Source organism: Amborella trichopoda, chromosome 3 (assembly GCF_054954075.1).
Source record: "Amborella trichopoda isolate Santa Cruz 75 chromosome 3, AtrichopodaSantaCruz75HAP2 v2.0, whole genome shotgun sequence".
Classification (NCBI taxonomy): Eukaryota; Viridiplantae; Streptophyta; class Magnoliopsida; order Amborellales; family Amborellaceae; genus Amborella; species Amborella trichopoda.
In genome coordinates, this window is record NC_142338.1 from 62,151,051 (window position 1) to 62,169,604 (window position 18,554).

General features: G+C 33.8%; 1 protein-coding gene across 6 annotated transcripts in view; it reads left to right on the top strand.

Annotated features, from left to right (window-relative positions):
* The first annotated feature begins 10,118 nt into the window (after positions 1-10,118).
* Positions 10,119-18,554, top strand: part of ACDO1 (Protein kinase superfamily protein) — a 32,433-nt gene continuing 23,997 nt past the window's right edge. For 4 of the 6 annotated variants that reach the window (XM_088862127.1, XM_011630506.3, XM_020665368.2 and 1 more), the window contains exons 1-4: positions 10,119-10,269; positions 10,364-10,570; positions 10,689-10,778; positions 10,892-11,038. In XM_088862127.1, coding sequence (XP_088718253.1) covers positions 10,144-10,269; positions 10,364-10,570; positions 10,689-10,778; positions 10,892-11,038 — 570 coding nt within the window. In that variant the 5' untranslated portion in view covers positions 10,119-10,143. The remainder of the gene's footprint in view (positions 10,270-10,363; positions 10,571-10,688; positions 10,779-10,891; positions 11,039-18,554) is intronic. The other 2 variants (XM_020665483.2, XM_088862129.1) reach the window with 1 other exon arrangement.

An 18,554-nucleotide genomic window follows, 5' to 3' on the forward strand; every position in this document is an offset into this window, starting at 1 on the left:
ACTGTTAGCCTGTATTTCAGAAATATAATAAATTTGATATTTATAACTGTTTGGTAGTGAATTTGAATTTAAATGAGACTGAATTTATCTCTTGACGATTTTATAGCAATGGAACATGAGTATCCAACAATCAATACATTCCAAAAGATTTTGATGGTCTCTCATTTGTCGGCAGTTATATCAAAACTCAAACAGCAGAGCAAGAACTTACCTTTGTATAATTACATAAACATGGAACAAAGGGAAAATATAAACACAGAAACAAGAGGAATGAGCAGCTAAAAAAACGAAACCCTAACTTAATGTGATTCTCCTTCTGCAATGCAAAGTTTCAATCTCAAGCTTCCCATCATGACAATAACTCTCGTGCCATTTCATTTTCAAAGTGGAACTTACCACCCCAATGCTCTCTAAAATTGTCTCGTCTGGCTCTCAATATTTTCCTCTTTAAAACCCTCATTTGTTTGTCTATTCAAAACCTTTAGAAGTGTGGACATGGAACCAATCTTCAATTCCTCCTTGTCAATGCTAGTCCCTTTATAATTCTGCCTTTCATTTTACGAATTTTCTCTTACAATTTCAATGAGCCGATAACTTCACCAATTTTCTTCAACCCCAAATTCAAATTGAGATCCCATAATTTTCCCGCAATTGAATCCCATTGACAACATAAATCTCTTCCTGGACTCGCTTTTCCTGTTTTTTCTCGCTTCTGTAATCCCAATTCGATGGTTTCTCTCTTTGGCCCCTACATTGGCCCTTTAGTATAGGCTTGACTTAAAGCTCTGGTCTGTTAGCAAGTGAAGTGCCTGACCTCCTCTATGGATTTGCTATAAGGGTCCGGAGTATCACCCCGACGGAAAGCTTATGTTCCAACCTCAATGATTGAGTTTGTTTTCTATATGCCCTATTTCAGTCTCTCTTTCTCACCGAACATGTGGCAAATCTATAGCATTGTTTTGGCACTCAATGTGCCAATCTAACCTGAGATCAAGTAGGGTTAGCACTTGGAGCGCCAGCGACTCCAAGAGCCAATCCGACTTGAGCTTCAGGTTCGGTTGGCTCTAGGAATGCTTACTTGGAGTTATTTTGAAAAAATAAAAAGAAAAGGAAAACAAGAACTTGTGTAAAATATAAAAGTTTTAAGGACACATTTTAAACCCTAAAAAAGAAGAAGAGAGATTTATGAAAATTGTCATGTCTTATAAGATGACAAATAAATGTAAGGGTCTACCATGGATATGAGTTTTAAAAATGCCAATCTCAAAATCAATTTTTCAGACAAACACATTTGATGTGCACCATTAAATGGAAGGGGGTGTCAGGTTTAAGTGATGTCTAAGTACTCTTATAGTAAGATTTCAAGAATAATGAAACTACGAATACTCATGTTCTTTTTCATTATGTGCTTTAAAAATGTGCAACTTTCATATTGTATTTAATTTTTATTAGCAAGAGAAGAATAGAAATTTATAGACTATCTAGACAATTTTTATTAATCTTTATTTTTTTTGTCCAAATTTCATTAGTTAAATTTTGTTTTGGTCAGGTTTTTTTTTAATTAGGACCCCTACCTCAAATGTGTGCATTTTTTATTTTTTTTTAGAGGAAAAATAACAATGATCTAGAATGGGGATTCCAATTAATCCAGTCCAATTCGGGTGATTCCTAAGTCAGATCATGCTACATATAAGTTTTAAACAAGAGAAAAATATCCTAGAAAACAAAGAGATTTGGCTAATTCCAAGAATCTTGAGCCTAAAATCAGCCTGCCGATCCGGTCTGACTCGAGCAACTTACGAGTCAAATGGGAGATTTTTGAATCACTGACTCTCTTTCTCTCTCTCTAGACCTGACTCATATGATTCGTGCCGATTCATATTGAAGCTGTTCGCGCTCTATTATCATCCATCCATTTTTAAAAAGTAGGGAAAATGTAGACTATATTTCTTTCTTATCTTTCTAAAAAGGGATGGCATATAATTATTACGGTGAACCCACATGGCCTATTGATCTTTTATATACTTTTTCAGTAATAATTTTAGGTATGATTGCATATAAGGTGGGTCTAGCTATTCTAGAACCTTCAATGATTGGTGAATCAGCAAATTCATTTGCAACTCCTTTTGAAATATTACCCGAATGGTACTTTTTTTTTGTATTTCAAATGCTCCGTACAATACCTAATAAGGAACCAATTGAGCTGTCATAACATAAATTAAATAAGAGCAATGATTTCATGCAACGGTTGTATAGTAATATGATGCCACAACTTTAAAAAACTATCTTATGGCCATTTGTTTGATCCAAAATTTGAAATATACACTCTTTTTATTCCAATGAACAATAAAAAAAAATCAAAAATTGAAAAAACAACTTAGAAAATATTTTTTTAGCCCAATTAAGATTGGCTGTTTATTTTGGTGAGATGCTTAGGTCTAGGCCTTAGAAGGATTTTTTCATTTCCAATTTTTTTGGATAGCTTTATTATTATTACATGAACAATGTTAAAAATGACAAAAATTATTTTGAGTTTATAAAGGCTAAGATCTTGAAATTCACCAAATGAATGGTCTAAATTCGTTTTTGGAGGGGACTCATTTTGACCGTATTTGCAAAATTTGGAGTTATACAAAACCACAAACATGGTTTCCTAGAAGTATCGTTGCATTATACTATGATACAACTGTTGCATTGGATCATTGCTCATTAAATAATGAGTTGTAATGAGTTATAAAGTTCATCGTTTCTTCATTGATGAGACGTCAAACTTCTTATTTTAGTAGGACCACTATGTCACTACAGAATAGCTGCACTCAAAAGCCGAGTACTCTACTGTTGAGTTAGCAACCCATAAAAAAATAAAAATACCGTACCAGACATGATAAAAAAGTTTCAAGTTCGGTTTTGCATTAGAGATGTTTGGTTTTTTTCCAGATTTGGCGAGTATCTGGAGTAACTAGTGAATTACAACTCTATTGTACTACAATTGGTGCTTTGGTCTTTGCAGTGTTAATGCTTTTTGTCGGTTAGTTATATATATATATATAAATCTTAACTCTTCACATAAAGAAGAACCATTGTTGGATGTCAAAGTGCAATTTAAAGTAAAAAAGATTCTAGATTTTGCATGAGAAGTAGGGATTGCAGGGTGTGGCTTCTATAAGGTTGTGGTTTAGTTCGGATGGAGGTGTCTGATTGCAGTAAGGTACTTAATGTAGGGAGGAGTAGGGTTATGGTGGTTAGGACGGAGGGGTGATCTAGCATCTGCGGAGGGATGAGGAACCAGTCACCTTTTTTTAAATTGATTTGAAATTACATGCCTTCACCATGATAAAACTTTAGAAGTTGGAATCAATAAACAGTGGAACAACATGTCTTTATTGTGATAAGTGTTTATTTAATATTCTTTTATTTGTGTTATAAGAGCATCCCTATTTACATAAAGGATAAGACGAAGTTAAAAAATTAAAAATATTTTGAAGAAGTTGTTTACATGAAGGATAAGACGAAGTTAAAAAATTAAAAATATTTTGAAGAAGTTTTTTACATGACGGATAAGCCGAAGTTAAAAAATTAAAAATATTTTGAAGATGTTTGGTTAGTAAGTTAGAAGGAGGCGGGTGTACCAAATGCGGTATTTAGAGAAAAAATATGTTTATGGTGTTGGACGAGACCGAAGAGATATCTTAATTGAAGTAGGTTTTTTACTAATTTCTTATCATGTTTATGTTTTGCAATTTTTATTGTGATCATATAGTTTCTCATTGATTATTAATTATTTTTTTAGACTTTGTATTACATTATTTTATGATAGTTGGGTTTATATTACTCTTGTTTCTTATTAAGATGCAAGTGATATTTTTAATCTTAAAAACTCTCATTTTATTTTGAGCGCTTTAGTGGGAATAGCCTTGTTTTAAGGATTAATAAGAGATCTCATGAATTCCATTAATTGTGTTCTCCGTGTTTATTTGGTAATTTTTGTATTAGATTTATATTTGACTTTATAGTTTTTGTTAACGATTAATGCATTTAATATTTTGCAGATGAATTTTGACTAGGAGATATAAAATTGAGGCAAGTGTTTGAGATTTATATTGAAAATATCATTTTTAGAAATTTATATATGGAAAAAGCTAACAAACACCGGCAGCTATAATGAATAGTAATATAGGTGGAATCCCAACCGTCAAATCTTCATCATGTGGTTCAAAATGTATATCACTATATAAACTTTAATATTTTATTTAGAAATCGGATCATAATGAAATTTTAGATGTGTGTACTAAAAATAAGGTGCACAATTAAAAAATACATAAAAAATATTTCTCAAAATATAAAATGATCAAAATACCCCTGAAAAATTATGGGGGTAATTTGGTTAAAATAATTTTTTAAATATTTTTATATGGTGCACAATAATGTTAGGTTTATACACCCAAAATTTCATCTTAATCAGATTTATAAAAAAAAATTAAAATTAAAATAGTGATATATATTTGAATCGATGAAGATCTGACGGCTGAGATTCCACCTCTATTACTATTCATTATAGCTGCCAAGTGTTCGAAAGGTTTACTATATATGTAAGATGCTACCTGTAAGCCTGTGGGCTTACAGGTAAAAATACATCAATGGCTCAGATTGAATCTGCGCCGATATGTTCATATGGGCTAATGGGCTAATCTTAGCATTTTCTGATATATATATATATATATATATATATATATATATATATATATATATATATATATATATATATATATATATATATATATATATATATATATATATATATATATATATATGAAGAGTAATGATCCTATGAGACCCTCCCACACCCATGTGTGATATATATATATATATATATATATATATATATATATATATATATATATATATGAAGAGTAATGATCCTATGAGACCCTCCCACACTCATGTGTGTAGGACCCCAAAAGATCACCATTAAATTTAGCACAAATATCTAGAAAAGTCAAGTCCCACTCACATGTGATAACTTTTTTAGAGATCTGTGCCAAATTTAATGGTGATCATTTGACGTCCCACACACATGGGTGTGGAAGGATCTCACAAGGTCATTTCCCATATATGAAAACACTACAAAATGTCTATAGGTGAAATCCTACAATACTTCACCTACGGCTTTATCACCGTTCAAAAGTTTATCATATGGTCACATATATTTGATGGTGTTCGAATTTTAATATGTTTTTTACAAGTCATAATGATCTAAAATTTTGTAGGTGTGTGTGCTTTAATGAGAGGCACATGAATAAAATATAAAACAAATAATTTGAATGAAAACAACTACGTAAAATACCCTTACAAAGTTTCAGGGATAATTTTATCATTTTATTTTATGACTATTATTTTTTTAATATTTTATTTTAGTGTGACTTGGTCATATGTACACACGTCCCAAATTTTAGATAAATCTGATTAGTACAATAATTATAAAAATTCAAATACTACCAAACAACTGTGATCGTGTGATGAACTTTGGATGGTGATGGAGTCTAGGTGAAGTATTATTGAACTTCACCTATGGGCGTTTCGTAGATGCTTCTATAAACTTTGGACGGTGATGTGGTGTAAGTGAAGTACTGCAACCCTATCAAATCATTTTCCTTTATCTTTTGTACATGGAGCTCACAATCATTCTAACTTATTCGATGTCAAATTGGATGGCTTGGAGTAACAAAGTTTGAGAGCGGGTATGGAAAAGTTCGATTTACAACATGAAACAATTCCAAAAAATTGAAAAATATAAAAATAGAGCATATAATAAAAAAAGTTTACATATTATCATAAAGACATAAAAATCATTTTTAAACATATTTTTGCATGGTTAATTTAGAAAGAAGATTTTGATTTTAAGGAAAAGTAACTTGTGCATAAGGGGACTCTTATAGCGTCTGTTTACATACTAAGCATCCTATCTTGTATTGCATGTTGACGAATGGTGGGCTCACTGAACTTAAAATTAAGGGTGTTAAAATTGTAATAGAAAAATCTTATTTTTTTATTTTTATTTTTTACGTTTAAGAACATCGTAGTTTAGATTCTCAATCGCTAAAATTTTAGATCCAAAATCTATCTGTGAAATGGAAATTTAATAGAACTGATCTAAAATCTATCTTTGAAATGGATATTGAGGAGAACTCATTTAAATAGATGTGAAAACTAATAGAATCTTACCCAACAATAAATTCACTAACCCTTATAAAATGGAAAAAATTTCTATAGAGCCTCCGCTCTAACCAATCAAATTAGAGTGCATCTCAAAAGTTTCACTAGAAGAGGTTGTTTTGATGCCCAAATATCGTCAAATTGATCATCAAGATGCATAGACATGAGAAAAAAAATAGATTTCAAGTTTTGGAAATAATACATCTAGTAATGCATTTTTGGATGGTCCATTGTTAAGATTTCAAGCTTTTATAGATCTGCTCGATCTATAGTATTTTTGAAGCTTTAAATTATATAATTAAAGATGAAAATATATTTTAAGGTTATCACAAATATTTATAGTATTGAAACCACATTTCTCGACACTATTTGAAGGTGCGGTACACTTTGATTGTTTAGAGCCTTGACTATATACAAACCGCACCCTTATAAAATTGATAAGGGAAAATTACACATATATCCATTATATTTTATGTTATTATGGATGTACCGAATAGTTTCCGTTATTACATGTCTGACCGCGTTATTTCATATCGTAAATTTTTAAAAAGATTACTCTTTTTTGGGTGTTGAACAACCGAATTGAAAAGTTTTTCAAATGTTCAACATCCGAATTCAATGCATTTTTTATTGTTGAACAACTGAAAATATGTTGAATTCGGATGTTGAACATACAAATTTTCTCGATTTTTTGTTGTTGATTAAATTTTTACGCTAAAATTTTCTGCTTCTTAGCGGAATGTTTTTTTTTTATTTTTTATAATAAAGTTGGGGGAAAACGAATTTAATCAGAACAGAATTACAGAAGCATAATTTAATACCATAGAGATCTATCAGCATGATTCACAAATGTCAGTCACATTTCATAAACCTTGCATTGACAACATCTGAAAATGTCGAAAATGTGATATTTTAGGATGTCCAGCATCCGAAAATAGTTTCGGATGGTGGACATCACATTTTCAGATGTCCAACATCTGAAAATATGACTGCGAAATTCCAGAGACCTTCTGGAATTTTGCAATCACATTTTTTGATGTTGAACATAAAAAAATGTCATATTTTTGGGTGTTGAACATCCGAAATGAGAACGTGAACGTTAAACTTTCGGGCTATTTTCAGATGTTGAATATCTGAAAAACCTTCAATTCGATTGTTTAACACCTGAAAAAAGGTACAGTCGTTTTTTTTAAAAAATTACGATATAAATGGTAAAAAATGGACATACATATAATAACGAAAACTATTTGATACATCCGTAATAACACAAAGTATAACAGATGTGTATGTAATTTTCCCAATTGATAACACACTATTTTGGACTTTTAATAAATTTACTAAAGAAAAGAAGCAGCAACATTGACTATGTGATATTTTATAACGCAATATTTTGGACTTTTAATAAATTTACTAAATTCTTTAAAGATAAACAACAATTTACTATGTCATTGTAATCTGACTGTGTAATGTGATTCCCATGTTTTAAAAAGATTTATTAATATTGTCACAAAATAATTATAGCCACTATGTTCAATACAGATAGCATTTCTCAAAATCAATGAGAAAATCAACCAGAGTAAACATGGTGGGTCTTGAACAAGAGGTATCTTCTTCCTGAAGAGAGAGATCAGTGATGTAAATATGAAAATTAAGGGAATGAACATTTCGATGAAAATATAAAAATTAACGGAATGAACCTCTCATCTCTCGACATGAGTGATGAAAACATTGAAAGGATGAGCATTTTATCTGTCTAGGAATGACAAAAAGAAAGAACAAGAGAAGTGGGAAACGCTGCTCTTCTTATCAGTAATGGTCACGCTAAGAGAATTCAGATGTATCATTCACAAAGACAAAATCAGAAAGAGAAAAAGGGAGGAGCTCTCATAACATCGAACAAGAATTTCATCTTGAATCAAAATAAATAAAACAAGAGATATTAATAAAAGATGAATTTTCTCTCTCTAAAGTGTAACTATGTAAACTGTTTTGGTGTTCGTCTATATTTTATAGAAATGACCCTGATTTTCGGCATATTTTCTCAACAAATTTATAATTCAGATTTATTTTTAAGGCGATATCAATGATGGTGATATTTAGAGCCATTTAATGGGAACAGTTCATATAAGTGTGAGGCTCTAAACAATTATTTGAGCCAAACAAGAAAAACTTCATTAATGCATAACAAAATGCATTAATTTTGGAAGAAGTTTATATAAGGATACAATCTTATAATGTAGAACTACGGATGCACCTCAAAAATCCATCGAAAAAAGTAGTTTTAATGTTGAAAAACCCTTCGATTGATCATCTTGACATCGAGATGTATGACTTTGAAAAATAAAAAAATTTTAAATATAAAAATAGTATATTTTATAATACAAACTGCACCCTTATTTTTTAATATCTATTTTTTTTTATGCCTAGACATATTGAAGTTGAAATGATTTTTTAAAAGAAAATAATACTATAGGACCCTCTCTTATTTATGTGTATAAGACCCAAAAAGATCACCGTTCAATTTGAGACTTATCTATAAAAGAGCCTGGTCCTATGCGGATGGGATAACTTTTTAAAAGATCCATACCTACTTTAAAAAAGATCTCCTACCCACATGGGTGGGGGAGGAACGATCATACTCTTTTTTACATCGCAATAACCCTTTCATAATTTAATTGTTTAGTGCTCAACGTTACGGAGACCTTTTCGTAATTAAAGTAGATATGGTTTGCTGATTGATTGATGGGTGGCTGCTAAGACGAGTCTGTCTCAGCCAATCAAATTTCATTTCCCGCTCCGTTCTCATATTTAGTCCCACTCTGAATTTTGCCTTAAATCCCCCCCCCCTCTCTCTCTCTCTCTCTCTCTCTCTAACCCCAATCCAATCCAGTCCACAAATTGAAGCATCACGGGGTGGCGAATGCGAATGCTTCAATTTTTATTTTGCAATGTTTTCCATGATTTAGGGTCAACCAAATATCGTAATCTGAAAAACAAAGGTAATTAAGGAACTCATCTCCACTGTTATTCTCCTGTCAGAGCTCAGAGGTTTTCATTTTTTGTTTTGTTTTCCACTTTCCAAAAAAACAAGAATGTAAATTTCCACAAGATTCCGTGAGAATTAATGTCATTTCTTGGTAGAAAAGATATATTGCAATACAGACGTGGTCGGTTTCATTAATTATTAATTCTGATATCAATTACGTGAAGAGTTAGCGATAATGGACTGATTCTAACCGCATCAAACCATTCCTAGATTATGATGGATTGGGGCGTATGTTTGTTTTTTAATTACCTTCTCATTCGTGGCAAAAAAACCTTAGGAGATGGCGGCTCTGTGTTGCCGTGTTTTCTGTTTGCTTAGGGTTACTGAGATGGCTCATTTCAATTTATGTGGCATGCTGTGTGTCAATTTTCCAGCTAACAACCACAAAGAAGTTGCCAATCCTTGCCGTTCCTTTTATTTATGATTTTTCATCCTAAGATGAAGATGCGTATGTGTTTTTATCTTTCGAGTGAACTATAAATTTAATATATCAAATGCATGTATCGAGAAATTACTTTTGTTCGTCCATATATTAGCTTCACAGCAGGACTGCTACTCAGTTGACTATCGATTAATTTGAAATTGACACTTTTTTGTTTTTTCAATTTGTATGTTTGTGGTACCAAGCCCCTCATTTTGGTTTGAGCAGGAAAGGACAAAAGATGGAAGTTATCAGGCCTGTTCAGTTAAGATCATCATATGATGTATTTGGCCATAGGAATTTGATGTGGGACAAGAACTGTTGCTCAAATTGGACTTCTAAGACGAAGTTTACCCCATTAAATACTAAATTTTTGGTGTCCATTGGAGGAGGAGGAGTGAAGCATGGACCTGTGTTGTCAAGACTGAAGATGATGTCCGTCACTTCAATTCGTAGCTCTGGGATGGTTCCACTGAGAAAGAGGGGTGAGAAGGAGGACTCGTTACTGTCAAGCAGCAGCAGTGCGTTGGAACAGCTTGATTTTGAACGAGGTGTCTGTTTCCCCTTCCGAAAGTACACCCCTGAAACTGTACGTTATTGATCACAACCAAAGTGTTTCCCTTCTTCATGTTGTTGTCATATTATGCTCTGTTCTGTTCCTCGACTTGAATGCTTATTGACAGGTGAGAAAGAAAGTACTGGAATCGAGAGGTGCAATATTATCACTTATTGGTCGTGGGGTGGAAATAGTTTGGAAGCTGGGCCTCTATTGGTCTGCCCTTACATATGACTGCTTGACTGGGAGGGATCAGGAAATTGTACCATTTCGTGCCATGCAGCTCCGGAACCTGTTATGTGATCTGGGACCATCTTTCATCAAGGCTGGTCAGGTTACTTCTTTCTCTGTCATGACTAGTTTTAGTTTCTCATCTGTGTGAGAAGAATTTATAATAATTAACATATATAAGTTGGTCTCCTATGTGACTTGGGTCAAACTTACATTGATAGGTTCTTGCCAACAGACCTGATATCATTCGGGAAGATTACATGAATGAGCTGTGTATTCTTCAAGATGATGTTCCTCCATTTCCTAATCAGGTATACATGCTAGTGTATGTAGTATGTCTCATTGCTGTATACATTTTTCTGCCATCATATGCTATTTTGATTCCCTTTCGGATAACCTATCTCTAACTATTAAGTTTGTTTAGGTCGCCTTTACTATTATTGAAGAGGAACTCGGTGCTCCTCTCGAATCTGTATTTAGCAAAATATCATCTCAGACAATAGCAGCTGCTAGTTTGGGTCAAGTCTATCGCGCCACACTGTGTGAATCAGGCGAGGACGTCGCAATAAAGGTCTTTCATTTTGCGTCTTGATTTTTATTTGTACTTTCAGTGTGTCATTTATTGGAGCACATTTTTGTCTCAGGTTTCTATTACAGCTTGACTTTTATCCTCCCAGTCAATTATGTGTTTCGGAAGGGTCATTTTTGTAATAGAGACCCAATATGGCTAAGCATGAATTGGTTGTAAATCGACATCCATTTGCCTGTATCTTACAAATTGAAAAGAAAGGACTTAAGATGAAATTCTTTCTTCCTTATTATAAGAGGAGGGAATTGACTGCATTGGCAAATGATGTCTATATAAATTTGGTAATTTTTTCCTTTTTCCCTTTTGACTACAATAAGAGATGCTCTGATGGATGCTCTGGCTTTTCAAAGTTTCGTGGTAATATTTGTTTCAGATGTATTTCAATTGTTGGGTTTTATGGCTATTTAAAGGCCATTAGCTCGTGGTTGTTTTATGTACCCAGGATATCTTGAGTGCTGATGTTTTAAAATATTCCCAATTTCAGTAGAAGGATTGGCTCTATGGGTTTCAGAGTGCTTTCTGACATGTCATATTCGACTTCTGACGTGTCGAACTGAAAAGGAACATGCAAAGCCTTCACTTTTGGGTTCCTATTCCCCACCTGAAAGACAAGTGGGGACATCACTGGCAGAGACTATCTTGTTTCACTTTTGTCTAATTCTTGTCGGACTGAAGCCTGGAAAAAAGATCTTTGGTATTCGTCTGCATTACCCCACAACTCTATGTGGACGAACGTCAAGGAGAGTGTGCTTTTCTACACACATCCCCTTCTCTTATGACACCCTCCATAAACTTATACTGCATGGGAGACCATGCGAACCAGCCATACAAGTACAAAATGCCTCCCAACAATTATTTGAAAGAAAGCGTTACAACCACTTCACTTCCTAATTTGATAACTGGAAGTTGTGATTCAAACCCTCCATTCAACCTTGAAAGTAGCTAGTGAAAAGGGAGACTTGAAAACTCCCATGCCACCCTCAAAACCACATTACAATGCTTGAAACCTCTCACTCTGTTCTTAAAAACAGACTTACAACCATACTGGAAGGATTTTCTCAAAACCCACATCCTTCAAAATTTCGTGCCTACACTTACCCAACCTCAAAAGACTGCTGCTAGAAGAGAACTTACCCCCATTTTTGCCTTGGTCTTCTTCCCTAGGTTTGCCCTTTTATAGATTGTTCAGCCATCCGCAAGCAATTCACATCTGGATTATCATTATCTATTCTATCACCCCAAGGAGATAAGGGGTCAAATTCCTGAATCCTTCTCGGATTCTTTTTGTCGAAGCAGTTATCGTTCTGTGCTATTTCGGTGTTCTTCACTGAAAAATAACGATCACCATTGATGATTTATTCCAATGGATATGAAACTGTGGTTTTACCACAAAGCCTAATGCCAAACAATGAGTGGTCACTTTACCATGTTTAATCCAACGATATGAATGTTGGGGTTTGTGGCTTAAAAAGGCAGTGGGAGCATATAAAAAGGCATTTATACTGGATTATGTGCTTCAGTGGGTGTGTATTGTTTGACAGACCAAAGGGTTAGGCCGTTTGAGGCCATGGTCATGTTTAAAACCCTTATGCCTAGGCATGTGGCTTTGTCAAAAATGGTTTTACATTGTGTTATCCTTTTTTGAGATCGGAGAGATGCTCAGGGATGGTTTGTGGACCAGGAGAACTCTGTGGTCTCCTGTGTACGGATGTAGGCCTGTGAGAGCGATGACTAAATCCTCGACAAATTTCTGCATGACATGTACATAGATAGCTGCATTATTAAGAAGCGGCCCTGGAAAGGGAAATGTTCACATGTGCATAAATAGTCCCCCTTTGCATTGTAGTTTCATGTACTTAGCGAGTCCATGCATGAGATTGTGTGATGGGTTTTGTTGGGTTGGTCTGAGAAGACAGTTGTAAAATCATAGTCATTGGCTCGGGCGGAGTGCCATTATAGTCACTTAATTTGACCCGTTAGTACCAGTCCACATCTAGATATTATATTTTTAGTATTTGAAATATTACATAATTTTTAGAATTTTTTATAATTTTTAATATGTATTTCTACTGTAAAATTCCTCAAATGGGTATTTTGAAAATTTTGAGAAATAGGAAGGACACATGTGGGGCCCTTGGATCGAGCCCCACCTGAGTGCGAACTCCATGGGTAGGGCATGGGGCCCATGGCGCCACATTTCATCCATAAGGGCAGGCACACCCCACTACTTGATTTAAAAAAAGGTTTTGTTTATGAATACATAATCTTTTAAAAGAATATGATTTAAGCAAAAAGATTATAGATTTAAACGAAAATATTATGTGTCCTTATTTTGTAGGAGTTAGTTTTGACTAAATAATATTATCTTTGACTTCCAACAATTTTGAAAGAGGTGTTAAGAAGTTCTAGAATGTTTTTAAAATGGTCTTATTTTATTTTGACTAGATGTGGATATGTGTCATATATTAAGAGATAAAGTTCCTAATATTCTTCCTTAAATCAGGATGGCTGATTTGTTGGATGGATAACTCGATTTGTTTCTCTCTTACCTCACAGATTTTTTTAATTCCTATTGGTCATGTTGAGTCATTGGATATGCAGACCTAAGGGCATGCTATATAACTCTCTCTCTCTAAAGTTCCTCTCCTACATCTCTCTTAAAAATAGTGGCATGCCACCATAAAAGAATAAGAGGGTGGCATGCCAAAGAAACCCTAATTAGGGTTCGAAATGTGAGAGGGGTACGCCTAGACCTAAAAGGGATGTGCCTTCTTAAGACGTGCCCTATATGTTCTAAAACGGACTTCTACTTAACCCTAATTGTTTCTTATGCTTTGTAAACCCTCAACTGAGAAGTATTGCCTAGACAAGCTTCCCGGGTTTGAAATTTTAGGAAGGCCAATAGGATCAAAAGGGCACCATCGGTTAGGAAATTGGGTGTGGGGTGTACCAAGTCTTGTGGAGGTAACCCTAGGCACAATCAAATAAGTCTTCCCAGCTATTTACTTTTGTTTTCTCAGTCATATTTCCATATTTTCCGTGATTTTTGAGGAACATTATTTGTACTTAAATTGTTAGTGGAAGATTGTTTTTTATTCTTGGGTTGTGTTTATTTGTTTAGCAGTAAAAGGTCCTATGTTGTATTTAGGGTTTTAATTTTTCAATTACAGTAGTGTTTTGTGGCACTTGTAAGTGGAGTTCAGATTCATTAATAAAGAAAATAAGAAATTTGTTGATTTTATAAACTTGAATTTCACATTGCCACATCTTTCAATGAAGACTAAACCATAGTTATTGGGATCGGGAGCGAGGTATCATGAAATACCAGAAGATCCCTATGGTTGGGAACGCTGTCTGTACAATGCACATGTTAAGGATCGAGACCCCCAAATATTAAGGATCGAAATTCCAACCTTTTGGGATCGTGATCCCAACTTTTTGGGGATCTTGTTACCAACCTTAAAGTGTATAATAATCTACGATTACGTATACTTTTAATATAGGGATCTCATTGTTGATAGCAAGCAAGCGATAGTTGTGTTGCTAGTTGGCTATAAACAAAGAAAATCATTAATTTGGTTGATGTCTTACTCTTTAAGATTGGGATCGAGATCCTTAACAGTAGGAATCAGGGTCCCTATCAATGGGGTTCGAGATCCCAAAATTCAAAAATCGAGATCCCTGAGAGATTTGTTTCAGGAACGTCACAATTGAGATCCTAGAAAGGATCGCTTACCAAAGTAGGCGATCTCGGTAACTATGAACTAAACGTCAAAAAAAAAGAACTCTTGGCAAATTGAGAAATCGGAACATTTTATTTTTTCCGATGCAGGAAATGCATCAACACTGTCCAAACTAAATATTTCATTGTCAGCCTGGAACTGTGCAAAGAATTATCTCAACATCATGATTCCCAACAATTCCTCAAGATTTGTGAAGTCTTATTTTCCCCTTCTCTAGTGTTTCCGAATGCAACGCCTCTGTTTCACTCATGTGCTATTCGGTGAGTAATTGTTTAGGTTTATGTTTGACATAGCATAAACTTTGGTATAAATGCACTTTTGAGAAAAATTGAACTTTGCTTTAAAATAGGTCAAGCACACCAAGTGCCAGATTTAAACTAAGTGGTGAACCCACCCAACTATACTTCAATACTTTTGCAGCCAAAAACTAGGGATGACATCCACATTCTCATGACCCACTAGTCTTTATCATTAACCTTTGTTTTAACCTTCTTAAATCCTCATTGACACCGCGCACTGGCGCATGCATACATTTTTCACTTATCCAAAAAACCAAATTACTTATGCACTACGGTGCATAAGAAAGTACGACTTTAGCCTTCACCTTCTCAAAGCCTATTATTGACAAAAATACCCCAAATTATGTTTCTAAATTCATAAGGACCAGAGCAGTGCAACATGTTCTCGAAGACAACAAGCCGTCACACTTGCCATAGGGGCAAGATAGAACTATAGCCCTTCCCACCAAGTTGCTTCTGCTAAAAATGACAATGTTTTTGCCATGTTATACTACACATTTCAAGATAAGATATGATGTGACGCACATTCTAAATTGGATGGACATTCTAGACCCTATTTAGAGAACGTGACAATGGTGTCAATTGAACACATAGACCATTATTTCCACTTCAACGTAACTGCTGGGCACGACAACAAACTACTGCTGGGCACGACAACAAACTACCTGCCAAACCTGACCAAGCTATTCAACAAGGCGTTGAGAATAAAGAAAATGCAAGATGAATGGAGGAAAAGTGCTGTGGTACCTATTCACAAGAACAAAGGAACACATAGAATTGTGCAACTATCGAGGAATCAAACTTATGAGCCACACTATGAAGCTTTTGGAGAGAGTGATTGAGCAACGAGTAAGGCATGGAACGAGTGTATCAGAAAACCAATTCGGTTTTACACCAGAGAGGTCAACAACTAGGGCTATTTTCCTACTTAAGCAACTGATTGAGAAGTTTAGGGCGAAGGGAAAAGACCTCCACATAATCTTTATTGATATAAAAAAAGCTTATGATAGAGTACCTCGAGATTTGATTTGGTGGGTGTTGGAAAAAGAAAAGGGTCTCTACACAGCACATTGACTTGGTGAAAATATGTACGATGGAGTACTAACTAGTATACGAATAATTGGTGGAGAGATGAGTGAGTTTTCAGTAACAATAGGTTTACATCAGGGGTCGTCTTAGTTATGAGCAACTTAATTATGCACCTACAAGATGAGGTACCATGGTGCATATTGTTCGCAGATGACATAGTTTTGATCGATGAGACCCGAAACAACAACACAAAGTTAGAGCTTTGGAGGGATACTCTAGAATCTAAAGGTTTTAATAATAGAATACAAGAGTAGAGACGAGGATGTAGTTAAGATTGATGGTCAGAAAAATTCCAAAAAGAACGCACTTTAGATATCTTGGGTCGATAATCCAAGAAAATAGAGAGATTAAGGAGGACGTCGCATATAAAATTAGATTTGGGTGGGAGAAGTGGAGATGTACAACCAGAATTTTATGTGATTGCTACATATCAATGAAGCTGAAGGGCAAGAGAGCATTACACTACCAAAGGGTCCCCAATGAATAGTGCCTCACATAAGTTTTGGGCGAGCGACCACTCAAACACACACCTCCCTAACTTTCATCTTATCATACAGAGTAGGGAAAAATCACAGCTGCAAACACAAATATCTCATTAGATCATAACAGAGGCATGTCTCCATTGCCCATATCTTATCGAAAGCATGTTGCCATGCACACATATCTTATCAAAAGCATGTTACCATGCACACATATCTTATCATAAGCATGTTACCATGTACACATCTTATCAGAAGCATGTTACTATGCACACATATGTTGTTAGAACCATATCTCATATGTAACCGCAAGAAACATCAACATGTCTGTGCTATACATATAGTCACAAGGGATATCACTGTCATATTATCATGCATATAAATTCAAAAGACATTATTATGTCAATTGCAGGCCATCTATCAATGTAGTAGATATCAGGAAACAATAATATCATATTTTCAAAATATCTTTGAAATTATTAACATGAATCACACGAAGCAATTTATAACAATCACTTGCACATAACACTTGCACACAACACTTGCTCATAACACTTGCACATAACACATAACACTTGTACATAACACTTACATTATTTTCAAATAATCATGTTACAGCAACACGTAAAACTTATAGCGCGGAAACCCAAATTTTTAGCAATTGTTTTTCTGGAAAAGCAAGGCCACTTGCACATAACACTTACATATTCTAAAATTTATGCTAGAAATATTACAATTAAAAGCAGAAATATCTCTGGGAATATTACAGAAATATCAGTTTTCCCAATAATGATTTTACAGGAAAAATGATTTTCCACTATCTCTGGGAATTTTCACTTATTTATATGCCATTATGAGATGGATATGTTATTATCGTTGCCGGAGTAGAACTGGAATCAAGGGTGTTTAGCTAAAGGTATGAGAAGAGAGAACAAATGAGTTTCTATGAGAAAAGGAGCATAAAAATATGTTCATATAAGACTATTATGAGAACATGATGAGGGAGAGAAGAACTATTATAAGTTTCTTAATTATTTTTCATGAGAATATTTTGAGAACATTATTATGATGAGAGCATGCTATAACATGTGATATAAAAAATAAATAAAAATTATTATGAATATTATAATATTAAATTGTAAATGATATGCATACAAACAATATATAAATGAAAATTGTTAATAAATTAAATAATATAATATTGTAATGATGACACATATAGTAATACGTTTGTAAAAACCATTCATAACATTATAATAAAATTAACAAATTAGCTAATTGAACTCCATAATAAAAAATTAAGTGTAACATATATAAGTGAATAAGTCATGTGTAATAATTTAAAATTGAGACACATAATATTGTAATGCTAAAATTTATTATTTATTATTGTGAGAACATTATTAAAATAACAGTATTATCATAAGAAAGTAATGAGGATATTATGAGTGAAAGTAAATACCATTTTTATAAGAATATCATTATTATGAGAACAATGAGAATATTATTAAAATCATAATATCATTTTGAGAGAATACTTTATGAGAATATTATTAAAGTAAGAGAGTAATGAAAATATTATGAGGGAGAGAGAGAAAAGAAATAATAAAAAAATAAAATAAAAAAAAAATAATTATAATAAGAGAGAGAAAGAGACTTACGTAGAGAGAGAGAGATGGAACTTTGATGAGCTTTATCATTTGCTAATGAGGGGGAGGGAATATTTTTAAAGTGAGGGAGGACACTCCCCAACTTGACACATGTCAAGGCATGTGTCCTCCCTTCTTATTTTTATTTTTTTGTTAATTATTTTGTAGTGCCACATCACCTCCTCTTATTCCCTTATAATGCCACCTCACCTTGTATCATCTTATGATGCCACACCCTA